The sequence below is a fragment of the Silurus meridionalis genome, chromosome 6, assembly GCF_014805685.1.
Source record: "Silurus meridionalis isolate SWU-2019-XX chromosome 6, ASM1480568v1, whole genome shotgun sequence".
Classification (NCBI taxonomy): domain Eukaryota; kingdom Metazoa; phylum Chordata; class Actinopteri; order Siluriformes; family Siluridae; genus Silurus; species Silurus meridionalis.
This window is the reverse complement of record NC_060889.1, coordinates 12,566,635-12,582,543: the sequence shown is the minus strand read 5'-3', so window position 1 is coordinate 12,582,543 and position 15,909 is coordinate 12,566,635. Positions and strand designations below refer to the sequence as shown.

At 36.7% G+C, this 15,909-nt stretch overlaps 1 protein-coding gene across 1 annotated transcript; it reads left to right on the top strand.

Annotated features, from left to right (window-relative positions):
- Nucleotides 1-7,319: 7,319 nt before the first annotated feature.
- On the top strand, nt 7,320-15,647 carry trmt10a (tRNA methyltransferase 10A). The gene is made up of 8 exons (XM_046850674.1): nt 7,320-7,414; nt 7,768-7,924; nt 9,296-9,458; nt 9,601-9,672; nt 9,770-9,844; nt 13,159-13,308; nt 14,877-14,982; nt 15,214-15,647. Exons 2-8 carry the CDS (start codon nt 7,782-7,784, stop codon nt 15,480-15,482), a joined length of 978 nt encoding a protein of 325 aa, XP_046706630.1. The 5' UTR covers nt 7,320-7,414; nt 7,768-7,781; the 3' UTR covers nt 15,483-15,647.
- Nucleotides 15,648-15,909: the final 262 nt, after the last annotated feature.

Below are 15,909 nucleotides of genomic sequence, written 5' to 3'. Positions count from 1 at the left end.
AAAATGTTTAGTTGAAAGTAGATCACCGGACCAGAGCTTTGCTAAATGGCTGGAGATAGTCAGTTTGAAAAGAGGAGAGTTTTTACCGAATTTCATTATTTTTTTTTTTATTTTCTGCTTTTCATTTCATTGCTGAAAGAAAACAGTTTTAAAATATCTGTTTAGAGTCTGTGACTGAAAGCACCACTATAAGGAAAATCATCACCATTAATAACTGTCCTACTCAACTGATCGTTAACGGTTAACGAAATGAAAGATTTTAGAAGTAGATTTTAGTACATTTTAGTTTGTCCTTGCCGTACAGGTAAATCTGTGCGTATGAAATAATCCTATTAAATGTATTTCAAAAACACAAACCCTACTAAACATTTATAGCTATATACTAAACAGTCAGCAAAGAGTTAATTTAAGTGAGGTATCTATAGTATATATAGTTGAGTATATATCTATAATTACACATAAAACATTTTTATGACTTGTGCATTGGGAGTTTTTCCTCTGACTGACCACATCTTCGATAGCAACAGGGTCAGTCAACAGGGTTGTTCAAGAATTCTTTAAATTGATGGTTAGGTTTTAAGGAAAAATGCTTAGTCATGAACAATCAGTGCTACAAAAAGAAGATCTTAAGAATGTGGCCCCAGGTTGGCGAAAAAACGACTAAAAGCCTGAATGTAAATCTTGAATCTTGGAACGGTACTGTGACTATAATTATAACTTAAAAATACTGAGAGTAAAATACTTGACCCTTATGTTCCAGATTCTTTTGAGTGAACTGTTTTATGGCTTGGTTTTTTATCACTCTTTTCTAATAGGTGCTTTTAGAGTAAGTGAGTTTTGGATTACAGTACAAAATGATACTGTATATATTTATGTCTTGTTTTGCTGTTCATTGTACTGTGAGATCCATCATGAAACACAGACAGAGCTTTGTGTTGATAAATATGGTGGAGAATATAATGTTTTAGGGGACTGCCCTCCTCTATGTTACTTAATCACAATACCAATGTAATTTATGTGGCTGGTGTGAGTGTAGGCAATTTCTTTTTTATTTTAACATTTTGCCTGTATAGAAGAGGTGATAAAATGCCAAAAGTAAAACAGTTCTGGATTAGGAAATGGGGTGTAAGGTAAAATTATCTTTACTGGATTAGTATTTAACCTGTTGTCAATCTAAATGTAATTAACAGTGTAAGAAGTCACAGTGGGAGAGGGTATATCTAGGGGTCTATTAAGAATAATTTGTCAGGTATGAAGATCTACTTCATACCTAATACAACCTGACCTATTTAGATATTGGCCAATAAAGAAACAGCCAATAAAGTTAGCGTATACACTGGCCGACCACTTTATTAGGAACACATGTACACCTGCTCATTCATTCAAATATCCAATCAGCCAAATATGTAGCAGCAGCACAATGCATAAAAATATCAAAGCAAAAACCTCAAAAAAATCTTCACCTGAAACATCAGATCAAGATAAATGTATCTTTCTAACTTTGACTGGGGCACAGTTGCTGGTGCTGGATGGGCTGGTTTCGAGTATTGCAGATACTAAAGATGGACACTTTCTGAAATAATCAAGTCAGCTCATTTGCCATCAAAGACCATGCGACAAAGTTACAAAGATAACATTTTCCCCCACTTTGATGCATAATGTGTGCTTTAATTTAACCTGCCTACTTCTGTGCTTTATAGTTACAGTTAAAACTGCCAATAAAAATGTTAATTGGAAATAATATTTATTAAAGATTTGGGCCCTCTGCTTTCCTGTGATGCTGTAGTAGGTTTTTTTGTAACTAGTTTAGTCACACGTTATTACACCAAGTTCTTCAAAATCTGTTCGGAGCTGCTGGTCAGTCCGCTGTGATGTAATAACTAGTTTGAAATATTTCTGAATATTTGGATTTAGTTTAGAATTTAGTTTCATTTAAGTAATAGCCTCAAAATGCCATGTAGAATAGTTTTTTTAATGATGCACTTGCTGCTAATTCAGTAAACCACTTCATCAATTACTAGAGCTACAGTTTCTTTGGAAGAGTTCTATCTAGTGAATGTTTGGATGATTCTGAAATGATTAAGTTATGTTGAGAGGGTAAATGGAAATGTGTCAGATGGAAAGGAGGAGAAATAGAGTAAAGAAGTAATGCCATCAGAAAGCAATAATGAACGGGGTATAAAGTCAAATAAATGCAAAAAGGACGAAAATGTCTGTATTGTTAAAAAAACATGAAATTGTTCTTGGAATGATTGGTTGTTTTTGAGAACATTCAGAAATGTGTTCAATAAAATGAAGCAATATTCCAAAAAATGTCTGTCAATGCACTTGTTTCCATTTTTTATTTATTTTTTTGCATATAAGTTGATTAGCATAGCTTGCTGCTACAAGTGATTCTGGTAATACAAAACAAATAATAATGAGCTACACTCATTGGCCAAAAGTATGCGGACACCTGACTCTACATACTCATTCTAAAATTGGTCTCCTCTTTACATGTATTATAACCTCCACTCTTCTGGGAAGACTAGATTCTGGAGCGTGGCCTGGGGATTTGTCTATTCAGCCAGGAGATCATTTGTAAGGTCAGGCATTTGATGTTGAGTGACCAGGCCGGAATTCCAAATACATATCAAGGTGTTAGTACTATTGAGGTCAGAGCTCTGTGAGCAGGACACTCAAGTTCTTTCAAACCAGCCTTGGTAAACCATGTCTAAAAGGAGTTTTTTTGTGGATTTCCAGTAAAGGGAAATTGTAAAGCTACAGCATACAAATATATTCTAGACAACTGTTTTGTCCAACTTTATCACTATAGTTTAGGGAGGGACAAATGGGTGTGTTGGAATGGTGTCCACATTCTTACACCTTCCCAAGTATGTAGGTCCTTTACCAATATTCAGGTTCTGATAGAGTATCTCCAGTGATCAGGGTTGTAGGGCCTAGGGAAACAGTAGAGTCAGAAATGATCATTTGTATTAAAGTGCTAATTTGAATTTGAATTAATACGCCATTTTTTTCCTCTATGTAGTTATATGTAGTCAGAAGGATTTTAATCTCTGTTAATAATCGAAACATTCTGGAAATCATCTTACCTTTTCTACCAATCGTGTGTCATATATGCATACATTTCTACTAGTATGAAGAGAGGAATAATACAGTGTCTAAAACAAACAAATGTGGCAGGATATTCAACTGTGGTTATTTCACTGCAGTCAGCTCTGTAACAGAGAATGCATAGAATGCTGTTCATCCCACCAGCTGCCTATGCCACTCAAGTCCAGGCAGTGATCCAAAGTATCAATAACAGATACAAGAATAATTAATGCGTTCGAAATTTCTCAGACATCCAAATAAATGCTTATGTATTTATCTTTTTCTATGCTTTATAAGTTCCAAGCAACTAAATCAACTTAAATTCAAATTAAAACAAAAAAATATCTTATATAACTTTATAATTTATATTGCATGGAAGAAACATTTAAAAATCTTTATATTACAATACAATAATTAATGTATTAAAAGGCTGAGTAGAAACACAACTGAAATCATAACAGAGTAAAAGAGACATCTTTTTTAATTTGTGCATTATTTTACTATTAACATTTGGATTTAAAATGTAAATAAACAAAGCAGCTATATACGTATTGATGTGTTGACATGGATAGCCAGCACAGCCACGCATTTAAGTTTTATGCCTTATGCAGACAGACCCCTTATTGTACATGGTTTTGCATGCAGTCTCCTATATTAAAAATGTATTTAGCAAAATTAAAGCGCATATCTTAAACAAACTTAAATACAATATTATTATGAGACATTAAAATACTGTATCTTTACATGTAAATCGACACTTACTGCATATATCTCTCAGTATAGCTGGTCATAAATTATGGAATGCTGTCTCAACCCATACATTATTTCACTCCTGGCCTCATGCCCAGAGAGTTTCTGGGTCATGGAACACACAGAGGGGGGAGCAGAAAAGGAGAGGTAAAGTCTGTGTAAGTACGTGTTTTCCACGCAAATCAGGTTAGAAGGTTGAGACAAGATTTAAGAGGGATCAAATTGATTTGCACTGCACCCATCTAATCCCTAAAATATCTTTAGTGCATTCTCAACAGTCCAAATAGACAACTCTTCCTTTCCTCTTTTCCCACACAAGTGATTTATATATAGCGATTGAAAAACATGTCAATAAATAATCTTAACTGCAGCAAGGGTTTGACGGGTTAGTATTTTTGCATTATAGCATGAAAGCTCAGGGACAGTTGATGTTAAAATGATTGTGGAAAGAAGTTTTCAACACCACCAATCAAAGTTTCTGGTCTCAAAACTTAAAGCTCCTGGAAGTAGCATTACTTAATTTTGCTCCGACTGGTATAAAACATGCTACTTGTCAAAGGACATTTTGTAATGTGAGTTGTGGTGCAACCATCTGAGGCTTAAAACATAATTAATAATAATAATAATTAATTAATAATCCAACTGATAGCAATGGACAGCTTTATACCAAAGTGTAAAGAAAGTAGACTTACGCATTTTATTTTTACCAAACTAAATGTGCTGGGTAATCAAATTAATACTTGATACTTTATAATTTTTTTTAATCAAAAAGGAAAATGTCCATGAATTCCTGTGTCTGATCAATTTCACCATCAGAAACAGGCTTCACAATGCACTCCTTGTTTAAAAAATAATCCATAATAAAGCTTTATAAATAAACACTTACCATTTTTATAATAATAAAAAACATTTTAAATGATTAAAATGAGGAAATATACCATTTTAAGAAAATAGAAAATTATTTTTAATTTGAAGACTGCAACACGTTTGAGAATTTTTTACAAAAGCCTGGGGAAAAAAAGTGTTATTAAAATTAAACAGTTGGAGAAACAATTTGCAACTAATTATGTTAATTGACAATAAGTTAGTTAGATGACTGGGAATTAATTGTGTATCTTAGAGAGGAAGTGTTTCTGGCAAATTGTGGTACAATTGCAACACAAAACAGTTAAATATCTCATTTATCCACATTACATACTACCATTAAAATTTTCAAAGAATCTGAAGTCTCTGTGCACAAGAGACAAGGGCAGAAATCAATATTGGGTGCCTGGGATTTTCAGGCTCTGAGGAGGCACTGCATTTAAAACAGTCATGATTTTGTAATGGAAATCAATGCTTCCATCCTCTCTGGGTTAAAGCTCATTTAAAATTTACTAAAACAAAGTGGAAAACTGTTCTGTGGTCAGATTATTCAAAAATGTAATTTCTTAAACCATGGACACCACGTCCTCCAAGCTAAAGAAGAAAGGGACCATCTGGCTTGTTATCAGCACTCAGTAAGTAACATCTCTGGTGGTATAAGTGCATTAGTGCCTTTGGAATGGGCAGCTTGGACATTTGGAAAGACTCCATCAATGCTTCCAGCCAGAAAACCTCTTTAAGGCAAGGCCTTGCATATTTAAACAAGACAATGCTAACTGCATACTGCATCGATTACAATGACTTTGTAGTAGAAGAGTCCAGGTGCTAAACTGGCCTGCCTGCAGTCTAGACCTTTCACCATTTGAAAGGGTCTGGCGCTTCATGAGACGAAAAACACAATAAAGGATACCCAGATCTGTTGAGCAGCTAGAATCCTATATCAGACACATATGGGACAACATTCCTCTGCCAAAACTTTAGCAACTGGTCTCCTCATTTTTCCGATGTATACGGACAGAAGACATGATGTGGTAAACATGGCCCTCTCCCTTTTTTTTTTAGATTGGGTGTTGCAGCCATCAAATTCAAAATGACCTTTTTGAATTTTTTCCTTTAAATAGTAGTGGTATTAAAATGTTGTAAGACAAGTGGTGCTAACTATTGCTATTCTGATTATGTGTGTTATGTGTGATTTCATCATGCACATTAAGTTAGAACAACGAGCAAACGTGAAATTTTACATGAAATTGGGCAAATCTGCCACAGAAACGTCTGACATGACATATGTTTGACATACGGCGATGTTGCAATGAGTTGTTTTGAGAGGCACGTGCACTTTAAGAGCAGAAGAACATCCATGGAAGATGACAAGAGTTTGAGAAGACCTTTGACGAGCTCAACCCTTGAAAATGGCGAAACCACTATGCAATTTGTACGTTGGAAAACAATCCACATGATCTCAATTTTGCATCGATACTACTCGCCAGATTTTGTTCCTGTGAACTTCGCCCACTACCCGAAAATAAAGCTCCAGATCAAAGGTCGCTGCTTTGAAACGTCCAGCGCGAATAACAGAAGGTACTTGCTGTTCTGGAAGGTGCTTCCAGAACACATTCCAGAAATGGCAGGAATGCTGGGAGTGCTATATTGCTGTGCAAGGGGACTATTTTGAAGGTGATAGTGTGTTAACATAGATAAATTAAGTACTTTCTTGTAAACAGAGCTAGTATCGAAACCTTTTAAAACCACCTCATATATTCTCAGTTTCAACATTTGATATGCTTTTTGTTTTATTGTGAATAGAATATAGATTTATGACTTTTGCAAATTATTGTATTTTGTTTTTATTTACATTTTACACATTTATACATTTTGGAATCTTCTTCTCCTTCTTTCAGCTGCTCCCGTCAAGGGTCGCCACAGCGAATTATCCGTCTCCATGCAACTGTGTCCTCAACATCTGCCTCTTTCAAACCAACTACCTGAATGTCTTCTCTCACCACATCCATAAACCTCCTTGGCCTTCCTCTTTTCCTCCTTACTGGAGGCTCAGCATTCTTCTACCTATATGCACCATCTCAATCTAGAAATGTCCCTTTTTTAGAATAGGGGTTGTAAATTAATTATTATGTTATTCACCAAAAATGTACAGACCTCAGATCTCTGCTTAAAGAAATCCATCTTAATCTGACAGGCTATGCCAAAACTCATTACTGCTGACCAACTTTGCCACCAGGATGTGTATTTTCCAGCTGACGAAATAAAGGTTATTGTAATTACCTCACTATTGAGTTATTTGTTTAATAATAATTGTTCTATGATGTAGTTAAAATTCTTCCATTACCAGCTAGCAATAAGGACTATTAATTTGACCCACTCTGTCTTTGTTCTCATAGCTAGTGAACAATCTAAATCTGGTCAGACTAACTGGATTTTGCAATAAAAATTACAATAAACTACAGATCAATATACATTTAAAGAATGTTTATTTAGTATTTAATATGATTTGATATGATCACAGTAATAAGTGAAACATTAAATATTAAAACCATTCATCAAGTTATGTAATTCAACAAAATATGAGGCCCCGTCCCTCACAAACATGGCGGACAGCTGATGACGTTCTTTCATCGCCGGCGATTGAAAATGACGTAGACACAAAGCATGCAGCCGGGCTTAAACAGAAGGTAGAGCTCGCTGGAGTTTGGTATGAAGTTTTATTGATTTGTTTTTAATATTATGTGTCGGAGTTTTTCCTTAAAAAAATAGTTTGTTGACTATTGTCTATTGCATATTGTTATTACTCAAGTGAGTTATCCGGAGTAGTTTTAAAACCAGTCGGGCTAGCTTGCTAAGTAGTGATGACAGGAGATTTAACAGAAATATATAACAGTCGCTGCTTTGGTTTAAATAAATATGTATAAAAAAAACCTATGCAATAAATGTCTGAAATGCTGAGCAGAACTAAACAGTTTGATCAGTTTAATAAGTAAGGCTCCACCGTGTTGATCTGTCTGATTTTGCATGTTCTTGCATGATCATACTTAATACCTTTACTAGGATTTAGCAGCAGCATGTCCTCTGATGCACTCAATGATTCCCGAAATGAAGGAAATGAGCAGGAGGTGCAAAGTGGAGAAACGGAAACCCTGTCAAAGAGACAGAGAAAGAAGCTTCTCAAACAGCAGCAGTGGGAGGAACAGAGAGACATGCGCAAGTAAGCATGGCATTAACAGAGAAATAAATTATTAGATGGAATAAAAGAGGGTTGTTTTATGAGAACATTGCACAACATTCTGGGAATGATCAGTAATGTGGAATTTGTTCTTGGGAACTGATTTATGACAACTACAAGCACCGACACAATCTAATGTTCTGGCTTCTGGTGGAGATTTTAAAACGTACATCAGCAGACAGGACCTTGTTTAGAATCTATTAGAAAGGTGAGTAGGCTAGAGATAACCTGATGTTTCCAGAATTCTATACAAACATTATCTGAACCATACTCAAGAGGTTCAAATGATGTCATTTCATGAATAATTGCTCAAGGGACCAAAAGTGGCATCTTGGTCATTCTGGGGCTCGATCCCTCTCGAGCTTCCAGTCAGTAACCCAGAATATTGACAGCATTGGATTGCTGAGACATTGGGACATCGTTTGCTGAATTATTCACCAGAGCTTCCAATTATTTTAATATAATGAGGAGGTTTAGGGAACTTTTTATAACCCATAATGCACATTTTATTGTACATCATCGGTTATTGAACCTTGCTATAAAAAAACCAAATAATAATAATAATTTTGAACAAAAAAATTCTCAATCAGCTCTCTAGCTGTCTTGGTCTTGAATCAGTAGCACTACACATTGGGACAATGATGACTCAATTACCTGCTACTAGACTACTCGTTGTTGTTGTTGTTGTTGTTGTTCGAAGTATATTTTTTAAATTTCATTATCATTCACTTTACATCATTCAATTTGTTACCTTAATCATGTGGTAATGGTATGGTACTTATCTAATGCCTCGTTGGACTCAAGCAAACTGTATATAGAATGTTTTAGATCAGGTTCACTTAGTTTATCTGGTCTTTTTTTTCTCTTGAGGTGAGCGATTTTGGAAAATATAATGACATTTCAATAAAAAGAAAAAGAAATTGCTTTCTGGTTGTTGTGGGATTTTTATAGGGAATAAATGTTCCAAGCCCTCTGGAATGATTAATGATGATTAGGGAAGTTGGGCTGATTGTCACTTCTTGATTTATGGTAATTTTGAAACATACCACTGTTGGACACACACGAGACACTTGTATCTGTTTACTTCTGTACAAGTGATTGCTCGAAGCTTAGGTTCCTTAATCTGTCATTGATTCATTTCTATCATCATCCAGTTATTTTGTTTTAGTCCATATGATTTTAGGTCAGTGCTTTTCAATATGGGGTCTGTGAAGTTAAGGCATAAATTATCTTCCTTTAATTTTGGTTACAAAAGTGAACAATATCTTTAAGTATTTTAAAGGTAGTATTCTTTAGTCTGTCTATGTCTCTGGTATTACTTTTTACTTGTTCATTTCATCCTTGGTCATACAGGCAGAAGCGCAAGGAGCGAAAGCAGCAGAGGAAATTAGAAAGACAGGCGCAGACTGAGGACAGAACAGACTGTCCCGACAGGAAGCGCTTTCGCAAAGAGGCAGAGCCCAGTCCTCTCCGCCTGGTCATAGACTGCAGCTTCGACAGCCTCATGATGCTCAAGGTGTGAGACCTGCTTCGCTATCAATTATCCATTAACCAGATATCCAATGTTCCTGAAGTAAATTTTAGTCAGGGAATTGCATTAAGCAGTGTTCAAATAGATACAAGAATCCATGATTTAAATAAGGTGACTTAATATTCAGGATGTAAAGAAGCTTCACAAGCAAATCCAGAGATGCTATGCAGAGAACAGACGAGCAGAACACCCAGTCCAGGTAAATGGTTATTGTGGAATATTAGTTTTAAAATATAATCTGAAATCATATTAATTAGAAGTGTTTCATTTTGACTCTTAAATTGTTTCTTTTATAGTTTTATATCACGAGTCATGGTGGGCAGTTGAAACAAAATATGGATGAAATTAACAAAGGCTGGGTCAATTGGAAGGTAAGGACTTTTCATTTTGACAGTGTTTATTTTTTCAATTTCAATTTTTTTTGTGACACTCCACCGTTCAGTTAATAAACCCATCCTTATAAATAATTGTCAGTTCCAAAAATTAACATCCTGTCATGGGATTGTGATATAAATAATACTGAGCAGCAATTTCAGTATCATTCAGTTCTCAGTTTGGAGCAAAATGAATTTAGAGCAAAACAGTGACTTAACTTGTGTATTGGGCTTTTAAACCTCAGACAGATTTAAGGGTTTACTGTGATAATTGCATCAGCAGTGTGCAAAGCTGTAACAGATAGAAGAATGACAAGAAACATGTAAGCAAACCGATAACGAGCATTTACATTAGTGTACATTAGCAGGGAAGAAAGGAATACTGTATTTTAGAATACCCTGCTTAAACACTCCTGTAAGTACTCCTTTTACATTTCTGCTTGAGTAAACGAGTACAAAAGAATATGTACTTATTATTAATTCGTTATAATTAAAACAATTCTGCATAGATGATTGGACCAAAATTCCTCCACAGCGCTGTAACAGACTCATTGCAAGTTATTGCAAACTCTTGATTGCAGTTGTTGCTGCTGAGGGCGGCCCAACCAGTTATTAGGTTTAGGGGCAAACACTTTTTCACACAGGGCCATGTAGTTTTGGATTTTGTTTTCCCTCAATAATGAAACCGCCAAATTCTGGCTTTGTCTTAGCATATTTTAATCGGTTATGTTGATTTTTTTTATGTCGCCGAACCCTAATATCTCGAGCACAAGGGGGGGCAAATTTGCCACTTAACCCGTTATGTCAGGAATCCCCCTGCCACGCCCCCTTCGGCGGCGGCATTCCCTGAAGCACCCTGCTTCTTCTCCCGTGCGTGCCCCGCCCACACGGAGCTCCTCGCAGTCATGCTGATCACTCACACCTGACTCTCATTCACTCACTCATCCCATCTCCTATTTAAGTCCCTCACCTCCACACACTCGCGGTCCGTTATTGTTTGTGCGTGATCGTATGTGTTGGTTGATGGTGGTCTGTGTAATCGCGTATACGTATCCCGCTACGTACCCTTCTTCTCGGACTCCGCATTCTCTCAACGGCACCCCGGATTACCCCGATCCTGCTGTTTTCCATGTTCACACTGTCTGCACCACGTTTATCAATTGCTGCCCAGCGCTGCGCTTTCCATAGCGCGGATTCGTGGATTCTCTACACGAACTGTCTCTGCTTTCACAGAACTTCTTTGACCGCGCTCCCGGAGCGCACCACTGGATATTACTGCTTCGCTACAAGTATTGGTGGATTATCTCCTGAGTATTCTCAATAAACTTTGTTTGCGTTTACTTCAGCTTCCGCCTCCTTATCCGCATTACAGGTTATCTCGATCCGCATGACATCAAAGACATCGCGGCAACGCTGTTGTGTAAAAAAACGTGCATGCACATTCTCATTTATTAACGCACATCATGTACATAAAGAAATTTCAAGCACGTTAATATATTGCCGCCATATTGGTTTTCGTTTATCTCGATCATCGGTTATCTCGACGCTTTTTGGCATCCCCTAGGCCGGCGACATAACCGGGTTCCACTGTACTTTGTATTTAATATCTAATATTTAGTTTGATGATCTGAAACATTAAAGTGTGAAAAACATGCAAAAAAATAAAACACTTTTTCACACCACTATAAGTTGCATCTTCTTCTTCTTTTTTCTGTTGCTCCTATCAGGGGTCGCCACAGCGGATCATTCGTCTCCATACTACTGTCCTCTACATCTGCCTCTTTCAATCCAACTACCTGCATGTCCTCCCTCAGCACATCCATAAACCTCCTCCTTGGTCTTCATCTTTTCCTCCTTCCTGGTGGCTCCATCCTCAGCATTCTCCTACTGATATACCCCATGTCTCTCCTCTGCACATGTCCAAACCATCTCAATCTCGCCTCCCTCACCTTGTGTTCCAACACGTGCTACATGCGATGTCCCTCTAACAAACTCATGTCTAATCCTGTCCATCTTCGTCACTCCACACCATGTATAAACTTTCCCTTTCATTCTTACAAATACTGTTCTATCACAAATCACTCCTGTCACTCTTCTCCACCCACTCCACCCTGCCTGCACTCTTTTCTTCACTTCTCTAACACACTCTCCATTACTCTGCACTGTTGACCCCAGGTACCTGAACTCCTCCACCTTCACCACCTCTTCTCCCTGCAACCGCACCACTCCACTGTCCTCCCTCTCATTTACACACATGTACTCTGTCTTACTCCTACTGACTTTTATTCCCCTTCTCTCCAGCACGTACCTCCACCTCTCCAGGCTCTTCTCAATGCAACTTTTTCTGTCCTTTCTTTTGTTCTTTTAATAAAAAAGAAAGCATCACTACTGAAAGTGAACAGCTGTTTTGTTTTATTGTAGCATTACATTAAAAAGTAAGAACATCCAGGTAAACAAAAATACCTATTACAAAAATATAAATAAAGAAATTGATCTTTATGAATATCCCAAGAACTCAAAGGCAAACTAGTACTAGTAAGTGGTAGAACACTTCCTGTCTATTCATGACTGGTAAAAATACCTAATGTTATATTGCATAATTTAGGATGTTGCAAAGGTATCTGTCAGAAACTACTAACTGATAACAAATGTGACTCACATGAAGAGTGCCTGGGAGGAAAAAAAAAAAAAAAAAGGTTAATTGCAGCAGCCAATCAGAACTCAATCCTGGATAAACGTTAACCAATAATATGTAAGGTTGTAGTGAAACATAATGAACCTGCCTACTGTGGCCAAAAAGGGAAAGAATTTTTGCTGGTAGAAGCCTGTGCCAGCAGTGAGCGAGTGGAGGGCGGAGCCTGATGGAACGAGCTGATGAGACTAATCCGTTTAGCTCCGCCCTCCACTTGTTTACCGCTGGCACAAAGCCATAGTTAGAACTTTGTGTTCTGTGTGCATTCTAGTCTCTAGAAGTGGTTTTTTTTTTTTTTTTTTTTTAAGTATAACGTATACATGTTTGCAATATTTTGATATATCGTTTAGCTCTAGTACTCAAGTCTCAATACTAATCCACTATTAAAGCCACGCACAGATTTGTGGGGTTAAAATCACTATGCGTAGAACCCGCGTCGTGTGAGGATTGGCGAGACACAAGCCACAAATCATAAGGCTGATTTTATCATTCTTAAATATTTACTTGAATCACGGTAGTCATTTGTTTAATCACAGTTATGTTTGACACTTCAATTACAATCAAACAAAAGTCACAGTGAGAGGACTGATGATAATACATATCTCTTTAACTCTCACAGGATGTCCATTTCAAGTCGGAGTCATTTCATGAAGTCCTGAGCAAAGAAGATCTGGTATACCTCACCTCAGATTCGCCCAACATACTGCAAGAGCTTGATGAAGCCAAAGCCTATGTGATTGGAGGACTAGTGGACCACAACCACCATAAAGTTAGTTACCAGTGTTTGTCTGATTACAGCAGTAGCATACAGATGTTTTCATGTGTTGCATCAAAGGCAATCCATGAAATGAGGTAAATAAGGGATGCATTGATGACGATTCCATGTCAATTTTAACAGTGATACTAAGTGATACTATCTGATATGATGCTTGCTTACGAAATGATACTATTCAGGCTGTATTTCATGATTGCATTATTTAAATTCTCTAAAAACAATGCACAGCATGCAGGGCTCCAGACTGCGACTAATATAAATAAATAGCAAGTCATATTTTTGCCTAGATCACCGCCTCCGACTATATAAATGTACACGTTATGACCGTATTATCTGCATGTTATGACTTTTTATGTGCGTGTTCTATCACATAATTTATTGACGTAATAAATAGAGACGCATGCGACTTCTGTTTTAAAGTGGGCAGAGAAATTGCGGGGAAAACTGATTACATAACCTTCAGTTCCCAGGCCATGCTTTAAAATGATGGCAGATGTACACACGACAGGATGACTCGAAGTGTTTTTTTTTTTTAATTTTCATTTTCATTCTTGTGTGGCATTTAAAAATAGAATTTGCCGCCTGTTGTTTTTCTCATAGGAGCTAATGGCTCCTTAATTGTTTTTTTTGTTTTTTTTGTCTGGAGCCCTGGCATGAGAAGTTTATTGTTAGTGCTGTTCAGCCACCAAACATTGGCTATATTTGGCTAGACATGTTTAATTTGTGAAGGCTCTGGTTTACTGATCAGAATGTCAGTGGTTCATGCTCCAGCGCCACCTAGTTGCACTGGAGGGGCCATTGAGCAACCCACTCGACATTCCCACTCGAGAATGCTATTTGGAAAAACTTTAGAAAAATAATGACCAACTTTGTCTCTCATTAGAGGTCACTGGAAAGCTGCATTAGTTAATCACAATGCATTCTTTTTTTTATTTTTTTATTTTTTATTTTTTTATATATAATGGCATCATAAATGAGAGGAACCAAGGTACCTTTAATTTTAATTTAATGTTTGGTATAATGCATTATGCTATTTTCTGCCCTCAGTCTAATGGCCCTTTATAGGAAAGTTTCAGATCTCTGTTCTAAATAATCAGCCCCTATATGTTCTTGACCAGAGGGATTCTGATGCAATTAAGGCAAAAAAATATATAATTAAAGCTGTAAAGAAATCGTCTTCCCTAATGCCCGCTGCTAATGCTCTTCATTTAAATCCAAAACGTAATGATAGAAAGAGTCATGTATTGTAAATCCATGTACATGTGCTTTATATTTGGGGTTTTTCCTGGACGTTATAGAAGTCAGGGGGAAATTTAAGAGTTATTTAAGAACCCTGATTTAATTCTATTTATTAATTACACCTTTTTCAAATACGTGTTTAGACTCAGTATAGTGGAAAAGTATCAATGTATTTCTGCTATATATTGCAATATTTTTAGGAATTTAACATTACAGTAGACGGATGAAACTTGGGAAATAGGAAGGAAATAAGGCATGATTCTACATGTCATTCTTTCATACAGGTGTTTTTCCTTTCAACATTCTTGTGATGTGTGTTTCAGGGAATCTCCTTTAAACGAGCTAACGAGCTTGGAATCGCTCATGCTCAACTTCCACTAGGCAGTTTTGTCAAGATGAACAGCCGCAAAGTGCTCGCTGTGAACCATGGTTAGGCTGGACACACACACACACACACACATACAAGGGAACACAATCATGTTAACATGACAGGAAAAAGTGTTTACTTACTATTTTATGTTTTTTGTATTTATACAGCGTTCTCGTATTGCTGTGATTTATTTTATAGAAAATAAAACAAGAAAAAAGGTTGATTAAATTAAGTTTAAACTGATTACACCAAAATATATATTTTGACTTGGTTTTTTTTCTGCCTTTTAGTATTTGAGATTATGTTGGCATATCTGGAGAAAGGTGACTGGCAGGAGGCCTTTTTCACCGTCCTGCCCCAACGCAAAGGAGCTGTACCTGTGGACCAAGAGAACAAACAGGAGAAAGATGAGGAGGACGAGGAGGATGAGGAAGACTCGGATACGTGTGAGCCTGAGTCACAAAAGAGCAAAGATTCAACGGACCAAAGAAATTACAAACAGAAAGAACATGAATCTCCTCAGAGACAGCTAGATTCATGTAAATGGACTGTTGTGTAATTAAAAGTAGGGAAAGACTTGTTTTGGGTGAAGCTATCGTTTGGAATTCTTAGGTTGAAGTTAATGATAATACTGGAAATTTTCTTTCAAAGAATTACTTTTCATCAAAGTCATTTTGAGATCTAAACATTTCTCTGCCAATAAAGTTAAGATCTAATCTCCTGCTGTTTGTGTCCAGACATGTCATTGTTTTTTTAGTTGCTTTATTTTCATTTTAAGCAAACATCGGAAACCGCACCAAAGTTACAAGTAAATCGGCATCACATATTTCACATATAATGAGATAAGCAAAGCGTTCATGCACTCTATGGCCAAAAGTGCAGTATGTGGACACTTGATCATCATTCCCATATGTGGCTCTTTACTAAACTGTGATGTCTTTGTATTTTTTAGTAAACATGTTAAAATATGGTAATCCCCCTGTGCA

What these genes read in the sequence shown, in the direction of transcription:
- trmt10a (XM_046850674.1), top strand. Translation starts at nt 7,782, where the DNA reads ATGTCCTCTGATGCACTCAATGATTCCCGAAATGAAGGAAATGAGCAG. An exon ending in ACAGCCTCATGATGCTCAAG is followed by an intron (nt 9,459 to 9,600) that starts GTGTGAGACCTG and finishes CTTAATATTCAG; the next exon opens with GATGTAAAGAAGCTTCACAA. An exon ending in TGGACCACAACCACCATAAA is followed by an intron (nt 13,309 to 14,876) that starts GTTAGTTACCAG and finishes TGTGTGTTTCAG; the next exon opens with GGAATCTCCTTTAAACGAGC.